The 17277-nt window shown below is 61.2% G+C and overlaps 2 protein-coding genes across 6 annotated transcripts; both read left to right on the plus strand.

Moving 5' to 3' along the window:
- Nucleotides 1-1125: 1125 nt before the first annotated feature.
- Nucleotides 1126-3480, plus strand: CRYBB1 (crystallin beta B1). The gene is made up of 5 exons (XM_026109908.2): nt 1126-1282; nt 1476-1594; nt 2347-2479; nt 2604-2746; nt 3176-3480. The coding sequence occupies exons 1-5, from the start codon at nt 1154-1156 to the stop codon at nt 3354-3356; spliced, it is 705 nt and encodes a 234-aa protein (XP_025965693.1). The 5' UTR covers nt 1126-1153; the 3' UTR covers nt 3357-3480.
- A 1100-nt stretch (nt 3481-4580) lies between these two features.
- On the plus strand, nt 4581-17136 carry TPST2 (tyrosylprotein sulfotransferase 2). 5 transcript variants are annotated; one of them, XM_064521857.1, is made up of 8 exons: nt 4581-4714; nt 7921-7988; nt 10128-10419; nt 11212-12127; nt 13281-13479; nt 14783-14833; nt 15873-15920; nt 16681-17136. In XM_064521857.1, exons 4-7 carry the CDS (start codon nt 11292-11294, stop codon nt 15900-15902), a joined length of 1116 nt encoding a protein of 371 aa, XP_064377927.1. In that variant the 5' UTR covers nt 4581-4714; nt 7921-7988; nt 10128-10419; nt 11212-11291; the 3' UTR covers nt 15903-15920; nt 16681-17136. The 5 variants fall into 5 exon arrangements, with proteins under 5 accessions (XP_064377927.1, XP_064377929.1, XP_064377928.1 ...); XM_064521858.1 differs by lacking the exon at nt 4581-4714 and adding an exon at nt 6579-7112; XM_026109912.2 differs by lacking the exon at nt 4581-4714 and adding an exon at nt 7377-7799.
- Nucleotides 17137-17277: the final 141 nt, after the last annotated feature.

Below are 17277 nucleotides of genomic sequence, written 5' to 3' on the forward strand. Positions count from 1 at the left end.
GCAGCTGCCCAGGTAAGAGCACCAAGGCCCCGGGCGCAGGGCTGGCAGGGGGGAGCCGTGCCAGGAGCCGTGCCGAGCTGTGCCGAGCCGTGCCGAGCCGTGCCAAGCTGTGCCAAGCTGTGCTGAGCCGTGCCGAGCCCTGTGCCAAGCCCTGTGCCGAGCCCTGTGCTGGGGGCCGCGCCGAGCTGTGCCAAGCCGTGCCAAGCCATGCTGAGCCGTGCCAAGCTGTGCCGAGCTGTGCTGAGCCCTATGCCGAGCCCTGGGCTGGGGGCTGTGCCAAGCCGTGCTGAGCCTTGCTGAGCCGTGCCAAGCTGTGCTGAGCTGTGCTGAGCCTTGCTGAGCCGTGCCAAGCTGTGCTGAGCTGTGCTCAGCTGTGCTGAGCCCTGTGCTGAGCCCTGTGCTGGGGGCCGTGCCGGGAGCTGTGCCAAGCTGTGCTGAGCCGTGCCGGGGGCCGTGCTGAGCTGTGCCAAGCCCTGTGCCAGGGGCCAGGCTGAGCCCCAATGCTGAGCCGTGCTGAGCCCTGTGCCAAGACCCGTGCCGGGGGCCGTGCCGATGCACGCCAAGCGCTGCGCAAGGGACGATGCTGAGCCCTGTGCTGGGCGCTGTGCCGACGCATGCCGAGCCCTGTGCCAAGTCCCGTGCCGGGGCCGTGCCGATGCATGCTGAGCCCTGTGCCAAGTCCCGTGCCAGACGCTGTGCCGATGCATGCTGAGCCCTGTGCCAAGTCCCGTGCCGGGGCTGTGCCGATGCATGCCGAGCCCTGTGCCAAGTCCCGTGCCAGACGCTGTGCCGATGCATGCTGAGCCCTGTGCCAGGTGTTGTGCCGATGCATGCCGAGCCCCGTGCCAAGTCCTGTGCTGGGGGCTGTGCCGATGCATGCCGAGCCCGCCGGGCACTGGCGACGGGAGGAAGGCAGAGGGCAGGAGCTGCCGTGAGCTGCTCCACGGCGCGGCTGAGCCGTGAGCACGGGAGAGCCAGGGCAGGGGCGTGGGAAACACAAGGACTCGCCACTGCTGCCATCGCGGAGCAGCCGGGAGCCTGGCGCGGTGCTCCCGCATCCTGCTGCCGGCAGCCGCTCGGGAGCACCGGGGCCCAGCGGCGGTTTCGCCATCTCGTCTCAGTGCCGTTTTCCAGACCTGAGCTGAACACCGCGATGTCTGAGACCATGAAAACCGCCGCTGCCGGCCAGGCCGCCGAGGACAAGGAGAAGGCGGCCCCGGGCCCCGACCCGGCTCCCGTGGCCAACAGCAAGGGCGAGGAGCCCCCCGCGGAGGCCTTCAGGGTAAGCAAGCCCTGCTCGCCGGCCGCGGCCCCGGTCCCGCGCGGCGGCACGTGGAGCTGCTCTGCTCCCCGGCCGCGGCTGCTCCCGGCGGAGGCCGGAGCGCGGGGCGGGTGGGCGGGGGGGATGCTGAGGACGGGGGTGGCACCCGTCGCCCGTGTGCCCCCCCGCCCTGGCGAGCCCCCCTCCGCCGCAGATGGTCGTCTTCGACCAGGAGAACTTCCAGGGTCGGCAAATGGAGTTCACCGGCGAGTGCCTCAACCTGGCCGACCGCGGCTTCGACCGCGTGCGCAGCGTCATCGTCACCTCCGGACCGTGAGTGCTCCCGCCCGGCCGGGCACGGGACGGGCACGGGGATGGGGACAAGGATGGGGACGGGGATGGGGATGGGGTGAGGATGGGGATGGGGTTGGGGACAGGACAGGGACGGGGATGGGGATGAGGATGGGCACAGGGATGCAGATGGGGACGGGGCTGCGGGAGCCCAGCACCTCTGCACGCCAGGGATGCCCCAGGGCAGCGGGGCACCGCGTCAGCCTGGCCGGAGGGGCTGTAAATTTACGGCTGTAGATCTAGGAGAGGCCGAGGCAGGCGGGCTGAGGCCGTGGCGCCTGGCAACCCGGCCAGCGACAAAAGCGATTGCCAGACTAGATGATAACTGCACGGACGGGCGAGCTCCGCACGGCAGGAGCGTGCAGACGCCGCGGGCTGCAGAGGCGATGCCCCAGGAGGGTGCCAGGCCGCCCGGGACCCCGGCAGCACTCAGGGCAGGGTCCCTGCTGGTCCCCTTTGAGTGGCAGCATGCAGCACTAACAACAAGTTTTTTACTAAAAAGCGAGTATATCCACCTCCTCTGGCAGTGTGCTGGCTCGGGCTCTTGCACTAGACAGAACTGCGCGTGAGCCGGCGAGCGGGGCACGGTGCTGCCGAGAGCCCCGGGCGCCACGACCCGCTGCGCCTGCGGACCGAGCGGGCACAAAGGCGCAGCGCCCGCGCGCAGCCCGGCAGCGTTCGGGTCCGACCCATCGCGGAGCCTAACGCCGGCGCCCGCTGTGCTGCCTCCCCAGCTGGGTGGCCTACGAGCAGGCCAACCTGCGCGGGGAGATGTTCATCCTGGAGAAGGGCGAGTACCCCCGCTGGGACACCTGGTCCAGCAGCTACAGGAGCGACTGCCTCATGTCCATGCGTCCCATCAGGATGGTGAGCGGCCCCGAGCGGGATGCTGGGTGCCGTCCGGCACCGCCGTCCCGCCGAGCCCTGCCCGCGCTGGAGCTCGGCCCTGCCGCCGCGGCTCAGCCAGGTGCCCCCCCTCTGCCGTCCCCAGGAGGCCGAGGACCACAAGATCTCCCTGTTCGAGTCCTCCGACTTCAAGGGCAACAAGATGGAGATCCAGGAGGACGACGTGCCCAGCCTCTGGGCTTACGGCTTCTGCGACCGCGTGGGCAGCGTGAAGGTGCCCAACGGGACGTAAGCGGCTGGGGCAGGGGACGGGGCACGCGGGGGGCTGGGCAGCGGGGAGCTTGCACGCGTGGGGCACCGTGCACGGTGCAGGGAGCACGTGTCCCAGGGCTTTGCACGTGTGGGGCACCGTGCACGGTGCAGGGAGCACGTGTCCCAGGGCTTTGCACGCGTGGGGCACCGTGCACGGTGCAGGGAGCACCTGTCCCAGGGCTTTGCACGCGTGGGGCACCGTGCACGGTGCAGGGAGCACGTGGCCCGGTGCAAAGCCCTGGTGCAGCTCTGCAGCAGGATGCTCGGTGCATGCCAGGCAGCCTCTGCACCAGCCTCGCAGCCACCCGGCCATGCAGCCGGATCCCTGCGCTAATCCCTGCGGCCGGTGGCCCGGCCAGCCCCCGGCCCCGTCTCTCACGTGCTCTGCGCCCGCTCTGCCCGCAGCTGGGTCGGGTACCAGTACCCCGGCTACAGAGGCTACCAGTACCTCTTTGAGACCGGCGACTTCCGACACTGGAACGAGTGGTCGGCCTTCCAGCCGCAGATCCAGTCCATCCGGCGCATCAGGGACATGCAGTGGGACCAGAAAGGCGCCTTCGTCACCCCCGAGGCGCCCTCCGACTGAGCGGGAGCGCGGCCGGCGGCTGCCGGTGCCGCCGCTGCCCCCCCCCCGCCCCCCGCCGCAGCACTTTCCTTGTACATTGCACAGTTTCGGGATGCCCTTTACATGGTGATGCAAATTAAAAAATACCAGAATACGAGCGCGGCCTGAGCGTGCTGTGCGCGTCCCCAGGCTGGGGCCGAGGAGGAGGAGGAGGAGGAGGAGGAGGAGGAGGAGGAGGAGGAGGAGGAAGGTGGCTTTCCCGGGGGAATCGGGCAGGGAGGCGCTGGGGGATGCACCGGGGGTGCTGCCGCAGCTCGCTGCGCCCCGGGTCGGGAGGGAGGGCTGGCGGGGGCCGCGGAGAAGCCGGCTCGGCCACGCTTGGGCCGGGAGCGAGGGGCTGCATCGCCGGCGGGGCCGGCTCCGCTGCAGCTGCGCCCCAGCACCCCGCCGCGGCTGGCTGCGCCCCCGGAGCCCCCCAGCTCGCCCCGCTCTCCGGTTCCCCGGCAGGGGGGAGCAGCGGTGCCCCCGCACCGGCCGCAGAGGAGACCAAAACCCGGTCCCCAGCGTCCCCGCGAGCGGCAGCCTCCCCACGCACGGCCCCCGCGGACACCCCCGGGGTGCTCCCTGCCCCCCTCTGCAGGGACCCCACGGCGCGCTGTGCACGCCCCCCCCCCCCGCGCAGACACCCCCCGTGCACGCACCCCCGCCCGGTGCAGACCCCCCCATGCAGACCCCCCGGTGTCACAGCGTGCACACCCCCCCGTGCAGACACCCTGCTGACAGACCGTGCACACCCCCCCGTGCAGACCCCCCCGTGCACGCACCCCCGCCCGGGGCAGACACCCCGGCATCCCCCCGTGCAGGCACTCCCCTTGTGCATGCACCTCCCCGTGCAGACCCCCCCGTCGGGTGCAGACCCCCCCCGTGCAGACACCCCTGTATCACACTGTGCACGCCCCCCCCGTGCAGAGCCCCCCGCCTGGTGCAGACCCCCCCGTGCAGACCCCCCCCGTGCACACACCCCCGTATCACCCCGTGCACGCCCCCCCCCGTGCAGGCACTCCCGCCCGGTGCAGACCCCCCCGTGCAGACACGCCGGTGTCACACCGTGCACGCCCCCCCCCCGTGCAGACCCCCCCGGTGCCCCCCGCCCGGTGCAGACACCCCCGCCCCGCCCGCCGCCGTGCGGGCGCGCAGGCGCAGTGGGCGCGGCGGGAGGGGGGGGCGCGGGGGGGGCGGGGCTCCCGGCCCCTCCTGCGCGTGACGTCGCCGCGTCTCGCGCGGCTCCGCTCCGCTCCGCTCCGCTCCGGGCCGGCGGCAGCGGCGACCTCGGCTCCGGCTCCGGCTCCGGCTCCGGCTCCGGCTGCGGCTGCGGCCCGGTGAGTGCGGCGGTACCGGCCCGGCCCAGGGCCGCGCGCCGGGGAGGGGAGGGAGGAACCGGCGCTGCCGCCAGCTCCGCTCGGCACCGGGGGCCGCTCCGCGTCCCGGGCCGCGGCCGGCGGTGACAGCGGTGCTCGGTGCTCGGTGCCGCGGCTCGGCGCCCGGCGGGCGGTGCCCGGCGCAAGGTGCTCGGTGCCTGGTGCCCGGCGCAAGGTGCTCGGTGCCCGGTGCCCGGTGCAAGGTGCGCGGCGGGCGGTGCTCGGTGGTGGTGCAGGGTGCTTCATGCTCGGTGCTCGGTGCACAGCGGGTGGTGCCCGGTGCCCGGTGCCCGGTGCGTGGTCGGCGGAGCAGGGTGCACCGTGGGCAGCGCACGTTACGCCGCGTACGCGGGCGGTGCAGGGCGCTCGGTGCAGGGGGTGATGCCAGACGCACAGAGCCCGGCGCAGGGTGCTGGGCGCAGGGTGCTGGGCGCAGGGTGCTGGGCGCAGGGTGCTCGCCGCCCCTCTCCTCCTCTCTTCCCCGCGCGCTGCTGCGGTCCCTTCGCCCCGGGTGTCCCTGACATCGCTTGGGCAGCCGGGACGCCTGGTCCGACCCCGGGTCACCTGTGCGCGGGCGCTTGGGCTCCGCACGTGCCCCGCAGCCCCTGGGGACCACCAGTGCACCCCTGCTCTTGGCTGCCGCAGGCTCCCTTTGGCCTTTGCTTTGCGGTCGCGTGATACAGATGCAAAATTCCCGTTATTTCTGCAGCGCCTCCGGCGCCCCGGGAGCGGTGGCGGCAGCTGGGGCCCTCTCGCGCCCCGGCAGCGTGAACCGGGCCGCGACCCTCCGCGGGGGGAGTGCCGTTCGGGTTGCACGGGCCGTCCTCGGTCCTGGCTGCGTCTGGCTGCGCGCTCGGTCTGCTGCTCGTCCCGCAGCTGGGGCCTGCGGGTGTCCGGTGCCGCTGGGAAATAACACAAAGCAAAACAAAAGAAAGGATTATTTCTTAAGCAAACTTGAGGTTTTGGGTTTCTCTTGTAGAAACAACCTTTTATTCGCAAACAGCGACCTTTGTGCTTGCAGGAGTGGAGCTGGCCGGGTGCTAAGGTTTGGCGTGTGGATTGGGAAAACATTTTTTTATTTGAAGATGCTGAATGTTTTTTCTAGCAGCTCTTTGACTTCTGTTTCCCCCGCTGCGTGGCAGGCCCTGACCGCCCGCGTGGGGAATGCCTGCGCGGTCTCGGGGACCATCACCTGGGGATGGAGCATGCTTTTTCCTCTTTCCCCCTTCCTTCTTCCCTCTCCTCGGGGCTGCGGGAGCAGAGGCGCTGAACCCCTCCGGCAGAGCCAGCCGGAGGCTCGTCCTGCTGCGGGAGCCGTGCCGGCTGCTTGCAGCTCCCCGGCGGCGCTGCCTCCTGCGCCGGCCTCCCACTAGCAGCCTCCGTTCTCGGCATTTCGTAATTAATACGCTGGCTGGAAGGAAAGGCTGCTCGGATTTGCGCTTTCGGGGAGGCTGGCAGAAACGGGCGCCGTGCTTTCCTCTGCCGGGTGATAAAATGCCATCGCCGTGCTTGGAACGAGGCAAACGGAGCAAAGATGCTGCGAATTGATGGGATTTTTATTATTTTGGGGTCGTTTTAGCATTGAGCAGGATAATAAAATGTTTTTCTAATCCCAACAGCCTCGAGGCAATAAACCAGCAGTACATCCGTGCCCTAAAACGCCGCCAAGTCTCTGCCGGTCGGATCCGAACCCGGGGCCGCCAGGGCGGGAGCTGCGTGGCCCCGGTCCCCCGTGCTGCTCGCCGTGGGCAGCCCCGTAATCGGGGGGGACCCGGGGATTTCAGGGAATCGGTGCGTTTGCTCGATTGCCCATCTTCGCTGGGTGTTTCCACCGCGAGGGAGCGGCGCGTGTTGCCTTCGCTGCTCTCCGGAGCCGCGAGCTCGGCGCCGTCGGAAGCGGCTCACCACCCGCAGCGCCGAGGCAGCTCATGGCTCCGCGTTTCGCTGCACGCAGCGCCCCGCGCGCGGTCTCGGTGCCCCACCTGGGCCCTGGGGGGAGGCTGCGCTTCCTGGCAGCTGCGCTGGGGCGCGAGTTAAAGACGGCCTTTTTTTTTTTTTTGGATCGTGTTAAACTTCTGAAAACTCTTTGCGGTTTGTGCATGACGCTTCCCTGCTTTGGAAACCCGGCTCGAAACGCTGCTTCGCCGCGGGTCGCCGTCAGCCCGGAGCCGTGCTTCCCGGGGGTGCACGGTGCGCGCTGCCGTGGGGCACCGGCCGCGTGCGTCGCTCGTCGTGTGCCGCTGCGCAGGGCGGGAGCTGCAGCCCCTCGCTGCACCGCGGGAATAGCAACGTTCCCGCCAGGAAAGGCGACGGGATGCACGAGGCGACCTCGTCCGCGCTGCAGAGCAGAAAGCGCCGGGTAGGGAAGCTGGTTTTTCTTTCCCTTTTTCCCTTTTCCCCGCTCCAGGGGAGGCTGCGCGAGGGGACCGCGGTCGGGGAGGGTGCGGAGCGCTGCAGCGTGCCGCTGCTCGGGGCGGCCGGCGGCGCCGCGGGAGGCGTCAGGAAGGAAGTCTGCAACGCGCGCCGGCGGGCGAGGGCGAGAGCGGGAGCCGCTTCCGGAGCGCTGCGCCGTGCCGGGGCTGCCGCCGCGCGCCCCAATCCACGGAAGCGCGGAAGTGCATCCGGAGCCGCAGCCGCCGCGGCCTCGCTCGGACCCGAAACCGCTCGGCAGACGCTGGGTGGACGGTTTTAGGGGGAGGCGTGTGCTGGCCTCGCTGCTGCAAGCTGCACCGGCCTCGCTGCTGCAGGAGCCGGCGCTGGGTGGAGTTTCCCTCCGCTTCCCATTGCGCCGCGGCGGAGGAGCCGGGCGGTGGCAGAGGAAACCTCCCGCGTGGCCGCGGACACCGTCGGAGCGGGCGGTAGCATCCGCAGAGGCGGGCCGGGCCAGGCCGCGATGGGCGCCGCGGCCTCGCGGGGATGACCGGGGGTCCCCCCGGGTAGCCCGTCCCCCGGAGCGCGGGCCGTGGCCGCGGCAGGGTCCCCGTGCAGCCTCCCGCCTCGGGCTGCGGTTTGATACAGGAACAGTGACGGTGTTGCGATTTCGGAGGTGAGCAGCGGCTGTCGGCAGCGCGTGTTGGGTCTCGGGGAGGAGAAGGTCGCTCTGACCACGCTCGTGGGGATCTGCAGTGACCAAACAGATCAACACTGTGGTTTTTCTTCCCCGTTAGGTCTCTGGTGGCCGCCTGCGTTTCGGCATGCAGCTTGGCTAGCAGCAGGATGACGGTGCCGGGGAAAGGTAAGCGCCTGGGAGAGCACTTGCCGGAGCGGCCGATTCCCCCGCGAAGTCGGGAGTGGACTGATGAATATTTCATGCGTCTCTCCACACCTCCGCTGATGCTTTATTAATATTTCATTGCTTTCACGAGCTTACAAGAAACAGTTTAAGCCTTGTAGATATTGATGTCTTATCAGCATGCAACATACAGAGGGCTTTCTGCACGTGGGACCTTCTGTGTCCGTGTTTGTCGCTGCTTTATGATCACCGCCCTGCTAGCTCGCGTCTTCCTCCGTGCTCGGTTTCATTTTCTTTAAGACCCTTGGTGTGTCCCCAGCCCGCGACGTGGTTCCCGGCTCTCTGCGTCACGCACCGTTGCTGTTGTGTCCCCTGGGCCACGGCCGCGGTCTCTGCGCTCGCGGCTTGCTGCCTCTGCGAGCTGCTCCGGCCCTGGTTGGTCCCGGGTGCTTTGCTTTCCACGGCCCGTCACTAGTGGCGGTGACTTCAGGCTCGTGGTGTGAGGTATAAGAAAGCCCCAGAGAAGTCCCTAATTCTCGCTTGAGTCGAAAACTCCTGGAGTCCGTTTGTGCATCTGAGGGACTAGGGGGTCGTCTCTGATCAGCGAGTCGGGCTGCCTAATTGTGCCGTAATATTTCACACCGGATTATCCGCTGCGGAGGACACCACCTATCCCTGTTGTCTCTTGGACTAATAAGCCCCATAAATTTTGGAAAATTCTTAGAGGAGATTATACAAAACACCTGAAAATAAGCTGAGATGAGTGAGTTGCTCAGCAGTGTCGCTGAGCGCGCTCACGGGCGTCTCTTTAGCCGCTCTGGGTAAGTTGGGGTAACCCCACTGCAGAGATCTGGTTGCTTCAGGCCTTTCGGGTCCCCCCGCTGCCCTGCAGCGAGCAGAGCTGGGGTTTTGCTGGCGGGGAAGTGGTGTGTTGCAGCAGCAGGAAGACCCCAAATCACGGCGGCAATGGAGAAGTTGCGTCCCCCATCGCAGCCGTCGGCCCCGGGTTTCTCCGCTTCCTGCTGCGCTGCGGCGGGCTGAGCCCAGCTGAGGAACTTCCCCATGCTCGCAGCGTTTCTGCAGGCGGCACCGCGGCGGTTCCCGCTGCCGCCGGGCCCCTCCTGGAGCTGAGGGACGGTGCCGTCCGGCTCGCAGCCGCCTTTCTGCTTTGCCTGCCCCAATGAGCGTTTTCCCGCGGTTTCCCGGTTTTCCCGCGGGCAGCGTCGCTGCGGGAAATGCTCGAGGAATTTGCGCAGAGCGCAGCAAGGGTGCTTCTGCGCTTGCAGCCTCCTCTTGAAGATGCGCGTCTCTCCTCCTGATCAGCCTGTCTTGGTCTACGTGTTCCTAATTATTCCAGCTGGCCTTAGATCCTGACCGCTCCAGCGGCAGTGCGTTGAAGCAGGTCTTGTGCCTTTCACAGCTGCTTTTAGGGTGAACACTTGGGCATGTGCACAGGACCGAACAGCTCAGGACAGCGGCGTGCACTAGGGGAGTGTTTGTCTTTATGGCTCCGACTCTGCACTTAGTGCTCCACGAATGCCGGAGACCTGCTTCTCCTTCCAAGTGATTAATGACCTAACCAAACTTAGCAGCACTTGACTTCCCCGTAGTATACCGGCATGCATCTGAAGCCCTTTAACCATGGTGAGATGTTTAGCCGAGACATTCACCATGGAGCTAAACCACCGTGAAACTAATGTTATTGACTGTTCCTTTGCTGTTGGGGTGGGAAGTGAGGCGCCTGGGTAGCTACAACGGTGGGGCAGGCGGGCGCTAACCCGGTATGTCGCGGTAGCCTGCTCGTATGAGCAGAATTATATAAAATGGGTAAATTCGTGGTGAAAAGCTGAGGGTTTGATCAGCGCGGGGAGGTGGAGCTGGGTGCAGAGGGGCTGGCGCGGGAGCGGAGGCTGGAGCCGGCCGGGCGCCCGGCTCCGGGGCAGCGCTGCCAGGCATCGCGGGAAACGGGCTGCTTGGCACCGGCATCGCGGGAAACGGGCTGCTTGGCACCGGCGCCGCGGCGGCTGCTGACGGCGTCGGGGGATTTCTGCATGGGCCCCCGCTGAATGCGGCCTTTCGGGAGGGGCCTTCTCAGGAGGAACTCTTTTCTGAGCAGTTCTTTTGATTGTCCCTGAAATAAAGCGCGTGGACATCCAGTTCCTCGCACTCGCATTCAGCGCCCGCCCAGGCCGTATAATCACAAAGAGCTTGAAATCCCTCCGTGACCCGAGGGTAGGATTGCAAAACCTGCGCTCCGGACGGGACGGGAGCGAAGGGGAGGGCGCGGGGAGCTGTGCCAGTCTTCCTAGGAGCCCTGTGTAAGCGGCAGAGCAGGAGGCTTGTGGAAACAGCAGACTTCCTGCTGGAATATCCCGCCAAGGAGCAGAAAAGCCATCCTAGTGCCAGAGGGAGTCTCCGAGGAGTTTTATGTAAGGTCAGTCTCCGGGAGAAGGGTACTTAACGTTGGCTGCCATTACTCGCACTTTACCCTTGAAATCGGTTTAATTTCTCCCATAGCATGTTTCGTTCTAATTGGTGTTTGTTTCTCCCGACCGGGACCTTTGCGATTTGCATGAGCTGCTTTGCTTTTTCTCCTGTTTCAGCCCTCCCCCCCATGACAGCATATGTAAAACTGAAGCAAAAGCAGAAAGGAAGCAGGTGGCTGCTGAGCTGGGCTGAGCTGGGCTGGGCTGGGCTGGGTGGTGTGCCGAGCGCGGGGACCTCCGGGCTGGCAGGAGGGCTTGGGCTGGGGGCTCATCTGGGACGGAGCAAACTCTTGAAGTAGTTGTTACCGTTCTGGTGGAAGTACAGCTGGGGTGTTTTTCTCCTAAGCGAATACAGGCTTGATCCGAAGCAGTAGCTGGGTGAGGGCAAAAGTAGCCTGTGCATTAGGGAAATGGACTGACTGGGTAAGCGTGTCCCCTCCTCTCTAAACTTCTGTGGAGCTTTGTTCAAGCTGTCAACCTGTGATTCTGGGAACACAAGCAATCAAGAAATAATCTCTGTGGGGGCACTCTGAGACAGACTTTAATTACTTCGTGGGTAGAAGGCACCAAGCCTAGAAATTGCTGATAAGTAAAAGAGGCGATGAAAGCCTGGGATGGTGTCAGCGTCCCAGGAGGAGCACGGGGAGCCGGCCGGGCGCCTGAGCCTTCCGAGTGCCGCGGGGGCCAGCGGAAAGCGGGGCAGCTGGAGCTCCTCTGAACGGGCTGTGCTTCTTCTGCAGGTGCCCGTAGGGTTGCATGCTCGCTCGCCGAAAGCTGAAGCGTGGTCGCACGTCGGTCTCCGGCCTGCGCGGAGAGCAGGATGCGGGTCACCATGAGGCGAGTGCTGCTGGCGGTGGGCTCGGTGGTCGCCCTGATGGTCACGCTGCACCTCGGCCAGCAGGTCCTGGAGTGCCAGCAGGTCCTGAGCGAGAGGCGGCACAGGCTGATGAGGCCCGAGAGCGAGGAGCTGGTCATGGTGGACTCCAACCACGTCGAGTACCGTTACAGCAAGGAGATGCCTCTGATATTTGTCGGCGGGGTCCCGCGAAGCGGCACGACGCTGATGAGAGCCATGCTGGATGCCCACCCCGAGGTCCGCTGCGGGGAGGAGACCCGCATCATTCCCCGCGTGCTAGCCATGCGCCAGGCCTGGTCCAAGTCGGGGCGGGAGAAGATGCGCCTGGACGAGGCAGGAGTGACGGACCAAGTTTTGGACGCTGCTATGCAGGCCTTTATCCTGGAAGTCATCGCCAAGCATGGCGAGCCGGCCAGGTATTTATGTAACAAGGACCCTTTCACTTTGAAGTCCTCTGTCTACCTGTCCAGACTGTTTCCCAATTCCAAGTTCCTCCTCATGGTTCGAGACGGCCGGGCGTCTGTCCACTCGATGATCACAAGGAAGGTGACGATCGCGGGCTTTGACCTCAACAGCTACCGAGACTGCCTTACCAAGTGGAACAAAGCCATCGAGGTGATGTATTCGCAGTGCTTGGAGATCGGGCGGTCGCGGTGCCTGCCGGTGTACTACGAGCAGCTCGTCCTGCACCCCGAGCAGTCCCTGCATGCCATCATGAAGTTCCTAGATATCTCCTGGAGCGACGCGGTGCTGCACCATGAGGAGCTGATTGGGAAGCCCGGTGGAGTGTCTCTTTCCAAGTGAGTGTCTCAGCTGCTGCCTCTGCTTTTCAAAGAGTACTTCCAGTAGGCAAAGCAGGTCAAGACCAAAACTAGGGGGCAAAGATCTGTTGCTTATGTTTATGCATAGTTTTCGGGGGCAGAAGTGGTAGCACATCCCACTTTGCTGCAGTAGGCTTTGTGTTTCTAAGTAAAACACAGCTTGAATATCAGCAATATGTTGTACTCAACACAACAGCTTGTTAGGCAAGGATTGTAAAAGCAGGTGACAGTGTTTTATGCATCTGCTGTTGACAGCGTGGAAATGATTTTGGTGTCTAATTTGAAGAGAACTGCTTGCTCAGAAACTCGAGCTTTTTAATGGCTCTTTTTTCCACCCGCCCTCAAATATCTGCTCAGACTGGAATTACAGTTTTATTGTTGATGCAAGCTACTAAAAGCGACTCGCTAATTCTTGCCACCTTTGGTGCTGGTACTGCAGTATAAAAGAAACAGCCTCCTCCCCTGACGGCACGCCCCGCCGCTCCCAAGCTATTCCTCCCTCTCCTCTTGTGTTGGAGAGGTGCTTGCTTCACCCAGCTGCTTTGTGGTTATTTACTGTTGAATGATTTTTCTAGGTGGAAGCCTAAGTCTAATTTAGGAAAAATTAATCAGCCCTATATGGGAACCACCCAAGCAGTCTTTGCCTGGATTCCTCCTGCCCTGTGCTAGCGCGATGCATCCAGGGCGGTGGGCGTGCTCGCGCTCCCTGTTCCCCAGGACAGCGGGGCGGGCTCCTCGCTTGCGCTTTCCTCGGCAGTAAAACGCTTCCTGCAAGGGCTGCGTGGAGTTGCATCTGCTCGATGATTCAGGGCTTGGGTAACTCTCTCAGCTCGGATCTGCAGTCTTGGTGAATGTTTATCCCCTCTAACGTGGGGAGTGGCGTATGCCTCGCCGGGTGTGGTTTCCTCTGGCTGAGCAGATGCAGCTTAGCCGGGGCTGCTGTGGAAAGGGGGAGCCCGCCCTGCGCGAGCCCCCCCACACCAGCACCTCCTGCACGGGCGTGTTCAGAGCCGGCGCTGTTGGTCTTAGTTAACCTAGCTGAAAGTTTTTCTGTCTGAGCCTAAGATACGTGTGGAATCCAACTGACAGCAACTTTAGTGACTTGTTTACCTTTTCATTTCGTTTTTTCCAGGATAGAAAGATCAACAGACCAGGTTATCAAGCCTGTGAACCTGGAGGCGTTATCGAAATGGATCGGGCACATCCCAGGGGATGTGCTGCAGGACATGGCCCACATAGCGCCGATGCTCGCCAGGCTCGGCTACGACCCGTACGCCAACCCGCCCAACTACGGCAACCCCGACCCTTTGGTGGTCAACAACACGCACAGGGTGAGTGTCGCCGCCGTCCGCCCGGAGCGCGGCCAGGCGGTGCGGGGAGGGTGGGCTGGCCCTGGAGCAGAGGTCCCCGTGCAGGCCCTGCACCCGCAGAGCCCTCCGCAGCAGAAGAGGCTGCTGAATTGCATCAGAAAAGAGCACTGGAGAAACAAAAGCTCCCTCTTTGGGGAGGCTGTAAATGATAGACATGCAGTTGCACTGAGGTTACTTTAAAACAGAGAGAAATGAGTCTAGGGTGGCTCAGACTGAGGATGTTCCCTATGGTTTTGTGGTGGTGTTTGTCTCTTCTGTTGTGGCAGATGCTGGCCTGCCCCTCCCTGATCTAGCCTGGTTCTTGGTACCAGGCATGGGAGCTGTACCGTGTTATCTAGATGCAAAGCTGTTCTAGAAACGCCAGTCCGGCCCCCGGGGAAGGGATTAGGCTGTGCCGTGTCTGTGTGTAGCTCACCAGCCGCTCCCCACGGTCCCAGGAGGAACGCGAGTGCGTGGAGGCTTGTAATGCATTTGGGCAAGGACCAAATGGATTTTTTTTCAGAATATCGACACATGTTTCTGCCACAGACAGCAGTTACTAGACAGAGGGAATTTTTCTCACGCTTTGAAGCAGAGCGGCTCCTCCTCAGACTGCGGCAGGGCTCGGCAGCCTCCCCAGCCTTGCACGCACGCCCCGGGACAGTGCTCTTGGACCAGATGTCCTCTGTCACGCTGGGCGTGGAGGAGCGCCTGCAGCCGGGACTGGTCCCTGCTGTGCTCTAAGCAGATCCGTAGGCCGACAGGAAAGTAACAGCACTACGCAGGAAGCTCGGAAGAGTTTCCCTGGGCTCCTTTGCGCTCTGAATGCTCTGGTCTGTGACAGTTCCTCCTTGCTCCGTGTGCTTGCTGAGAGCTCTTTAAGGACACAGATTGGATGAACATCTTCCCCCAGCAGGGTTAAGAGACTCTTGAAGTCTCTGCTGTTCACCTTCCAGGACTACTCGGCACAAATTTGGAGAACTGGCATGATGCTAAGGGCCTAAATACCCTCCCCTTCCAGCTTAAGGAGGGATCCAGAGAACCTGCTTTTGCCAGGCCCCTGCATCAGCAGGATGACATTCCCTGTCTTTGCTTAAAAAGTCACTAAGGAGGAAATCTCCAGCTATTTCCCCAACATCAGCGTGATGTAGAACAAATGCCCCTCAGGAGATCTGGGCTGGTTCAGATACACTGGGACAATCCATGCACTTAATGAGGTGGATTTATTGATACTCATACAGCCACTGTTCAAGAAGGGGTCACTCTCATTTTGCCTTTTCCATAGGTTTTGAAGGGGGATTATAAAACGCCAGCCAATTTGAAAGGTCATCTTCAGGTAAGAGTCTGATGCCACTTCTCGGGGCTTTGCTCTGCTGGTTACTCCTGGGCGTCTGGTCCCTTGCTCCCTCTCATGGGCAGATGCAGCCCAACCGCAGGGAATGCTCCCGTCTCTGCTCTCTTCTTCGGCCCATCCTGTATTCCCTTTCTTGGTGCTATGCACCACTCCCTTCCTCCACATTTTTATTTTTGATACCATGTCTTGTCCTACAAAATCCTAATGGTATTCTGTGCTCCTCAGACCCTGCTTGTCCACCTCCATCACCTCTCCTGGCCTGCTCTTGCTCATGGTTTCTTGCTGTGGAGCTCTGTGTTCACTCATCGGCCTCGTGCACTGTCTTCTGTTACTTTAAAACCCTTCCCACCTTGTCTGTCCTTTAACTCTGAAGGCTTTCACCATCCTGGGTCTTGTCATGTTTAGGGAGGGCATGGCTTATCTAATTCAGAAATTACAAATATCCCTTCTGGTTCTTGTACTTGTGTGACTGTTTTCAAGTGTTGAAAGTATATGACTCCCTTCTTATAGTGCTGTGTTTGAAAACATGATAACCATCTCTTATAATGCAGAGCAATCCCAACAGCCATTGCACATAACGCCCCCCAAAATAAGATTTCTCAGTTCTCCAGAAAGTGCTGCCTGCGTGACTAGGAGATGCAGTAGACTGGTGTTGAGTGTACGCTGTTTCAAAGGTCCTGGGTTTTACCTGTTCAACACGTGGGCCCCTAAAGGAAGCAGCATGATTGATCTCCACTGCCCAAGCGTCATGTGGAAAGATGTGTAGCCAAAGCCTGAGATGAGAAGACGGGGCTGCTGGTGAAGCCAGTTTGTATGGTTCAGGCTGCAGATACGCTGGGGAAATGAGAGGTCAGGAAGGGCTTGCAGGCTCTTGGCAAAGCCCTGTGCCTGCTGATTCTCCATAGTTGCCGAGATTTTCTGTCCTGGACGTTTCCCTTTCTTGCTTCTTGGAACACTGGGGATGTTCAGAGTTGCAGGTGGTGACGGAAAACTGACCCTTCTACCTTCTTGGTTATTCTAGGTGACTCAGAATACATCATCTTCTCACTAATAAATTAATGATTTCCAGGTAAGTCCTTGTAACTTAATTTGGGACTCATGCAAATCTACCTGCATTGCTCCAGAGTTAGTGTTTTGCTTGTATAATTTCTTGTGCCTGTTGATTATTTGGGCTGTTCCAGATGTTCCTTATGTGAATGATCCTTCACAATTGCTTTGGGTTTTCAGTGCGATGCTGCTAGCTCCGTGAGATGATCTGTGAGAAAATGTTTTTCTGAGCTCTGAAAAACAGGCTTACTTCAGCAAAATCAAAATCAGCCATTTGGGAGAGTTAGTACTGAATATCCCTGCTGGGGACGTGGAAACTGAGTGTGGAAACGCGTAGCTGTGCTGAGCAGCTCCCCCAGGAGCCTGCCAGGATGTGCACTGGCCTCGCAGAAGAGAAGATAAAGCAGTTGCATATGCTGCCAGTTTGTCTGGAAAAAGAAAACTGCAACCCTTGATTTCTTCTCCAGAAACAACTGTTAATATCTTGGATGTTTTTCTGTCTCTTTCTTCAGGTAGCATCTATGCTAAACCATAAATGAAAATTTTCTTTCTAAAAATGAACCTTTTAAAAGTTACTTTCTATTTAAAAGCAGTATCTTGTGCTAAAAAAGCAGAAGCATTGAATAAGGGTGGATGACGTATACCCATTATCCTGGAGCTGGGACTTAGATATCTATCTAACAATTTTTTATGCAGCTTCTGGTTTAAAATCATTAGTCATGTATTTGCTGTGTTAAATCTGTCTGTATCTTATCCCTAAGACTGTGTTTCTTGTCTTTCAGAATGCTGCAAATGGCCTTCTGTTGTCCAACAAGGAAGAGTTTGCAATTGCAGAAGTGGAAATCTGTTATCCAAGCATATTGCTTGCTAATAATATTGCCAAAATGACTGCTGTACAAGGAATGTATTTGCATTTATTTGCAAAGGCCAAACATTTTACACTTTGAGTATCAGTTGTCTGCCTTTTCTGAATGCTCCGTGGTAGAAGAATCTGTGGAAACGAGTATCTGACTGCAACTTCACAGTGCATTGGAAAGAGATTTTATATTCAATTACTTGAGAACTTCTTAAGGCTGTATTTAAGTGTCTTGTAATGCTGTTCTCTAATTCGCAAATCGGAAATAGGTGTAATAACCCTGTAGAGCATCTCGTGTACAAGTGACAATCTGAGGCCCGCCTCCTGCCCTTCCTTCACCTGTAATTTACAGAATCTATTTAAGAATTAATATATGAGGCCACCTGCTTCGTCCTGGGCTCCTTTGTTTAGGGCATGCGATTAACGTATTGCTTTAATGTAAAAGGGGTAAAAACGCCCCCCACCCCCGGCAGCAGCGCACAGGGGAGGGCTCAGGGCCTGGCCTAGCCCCCTCTTCCCCCCC

The sequence above is a fragment of the Dromaius novaehollandiae genome, chromosome 17, assembly GCF_036370855.1.
Source record: "Dromaius novaehollandiae isolate bDroNov1 chromosome 17, bDroNov1.hap1, whole genome shotgun sequence".
Taxonomy (NCBI): Eukaryota; Metazoa; Chordata; class Aves; order Casuariiformes; family Dromaiidae; genus Dromaius; species Dromaius novaehollandiae.

Bases quoted from the DNA above. Each gene is read 5' to 3' on its own strand.
- CRYBB1 (XM_026109908.2), top strand. From the start codon at position 1,154: ATGTCTGAGACCATGAAAACCGCCGCTGCCGGCCAGGCCGCCGAGGAC. The intron at 1,283-1,475 runs GTAAGCAAGCCC...CCTCCGCCGCAG, and splicing joins CCCCCGCGGAGGCCTTCAGG to ATGGTCGTCTTCGACCAGGA. The intron at 1,595-2,346 runs GTGAGTGCTCCC...CTGCCTCCCCAG, and splicing joins GTCATCGTCACCTCCGGACC to CTGGGTGGCCTACGAGCAGG.
- TPST2 (XM_064521857.1), top strand. From the start codon at position 11,292: ATGCGGGTCACCATGAGGCGAGTGCTGCTGGCGGTGGGCTCGGTGGTC. The intron at 12,128-13,280 runs GTGAGTGTCTCA...CGTTTTTTCCAG, and splicing joins GGTGGAGTGTCTCTTTCCAA to GATAGAAAGATCAACAGACC. The intron at 13,480-14,782 runs GTGAGTGTCGCC...CCTTTTCCATAG, and splicing joins TGGTCAACAACACGCACAGG to GTTTTGAAGGGGGATTATAA.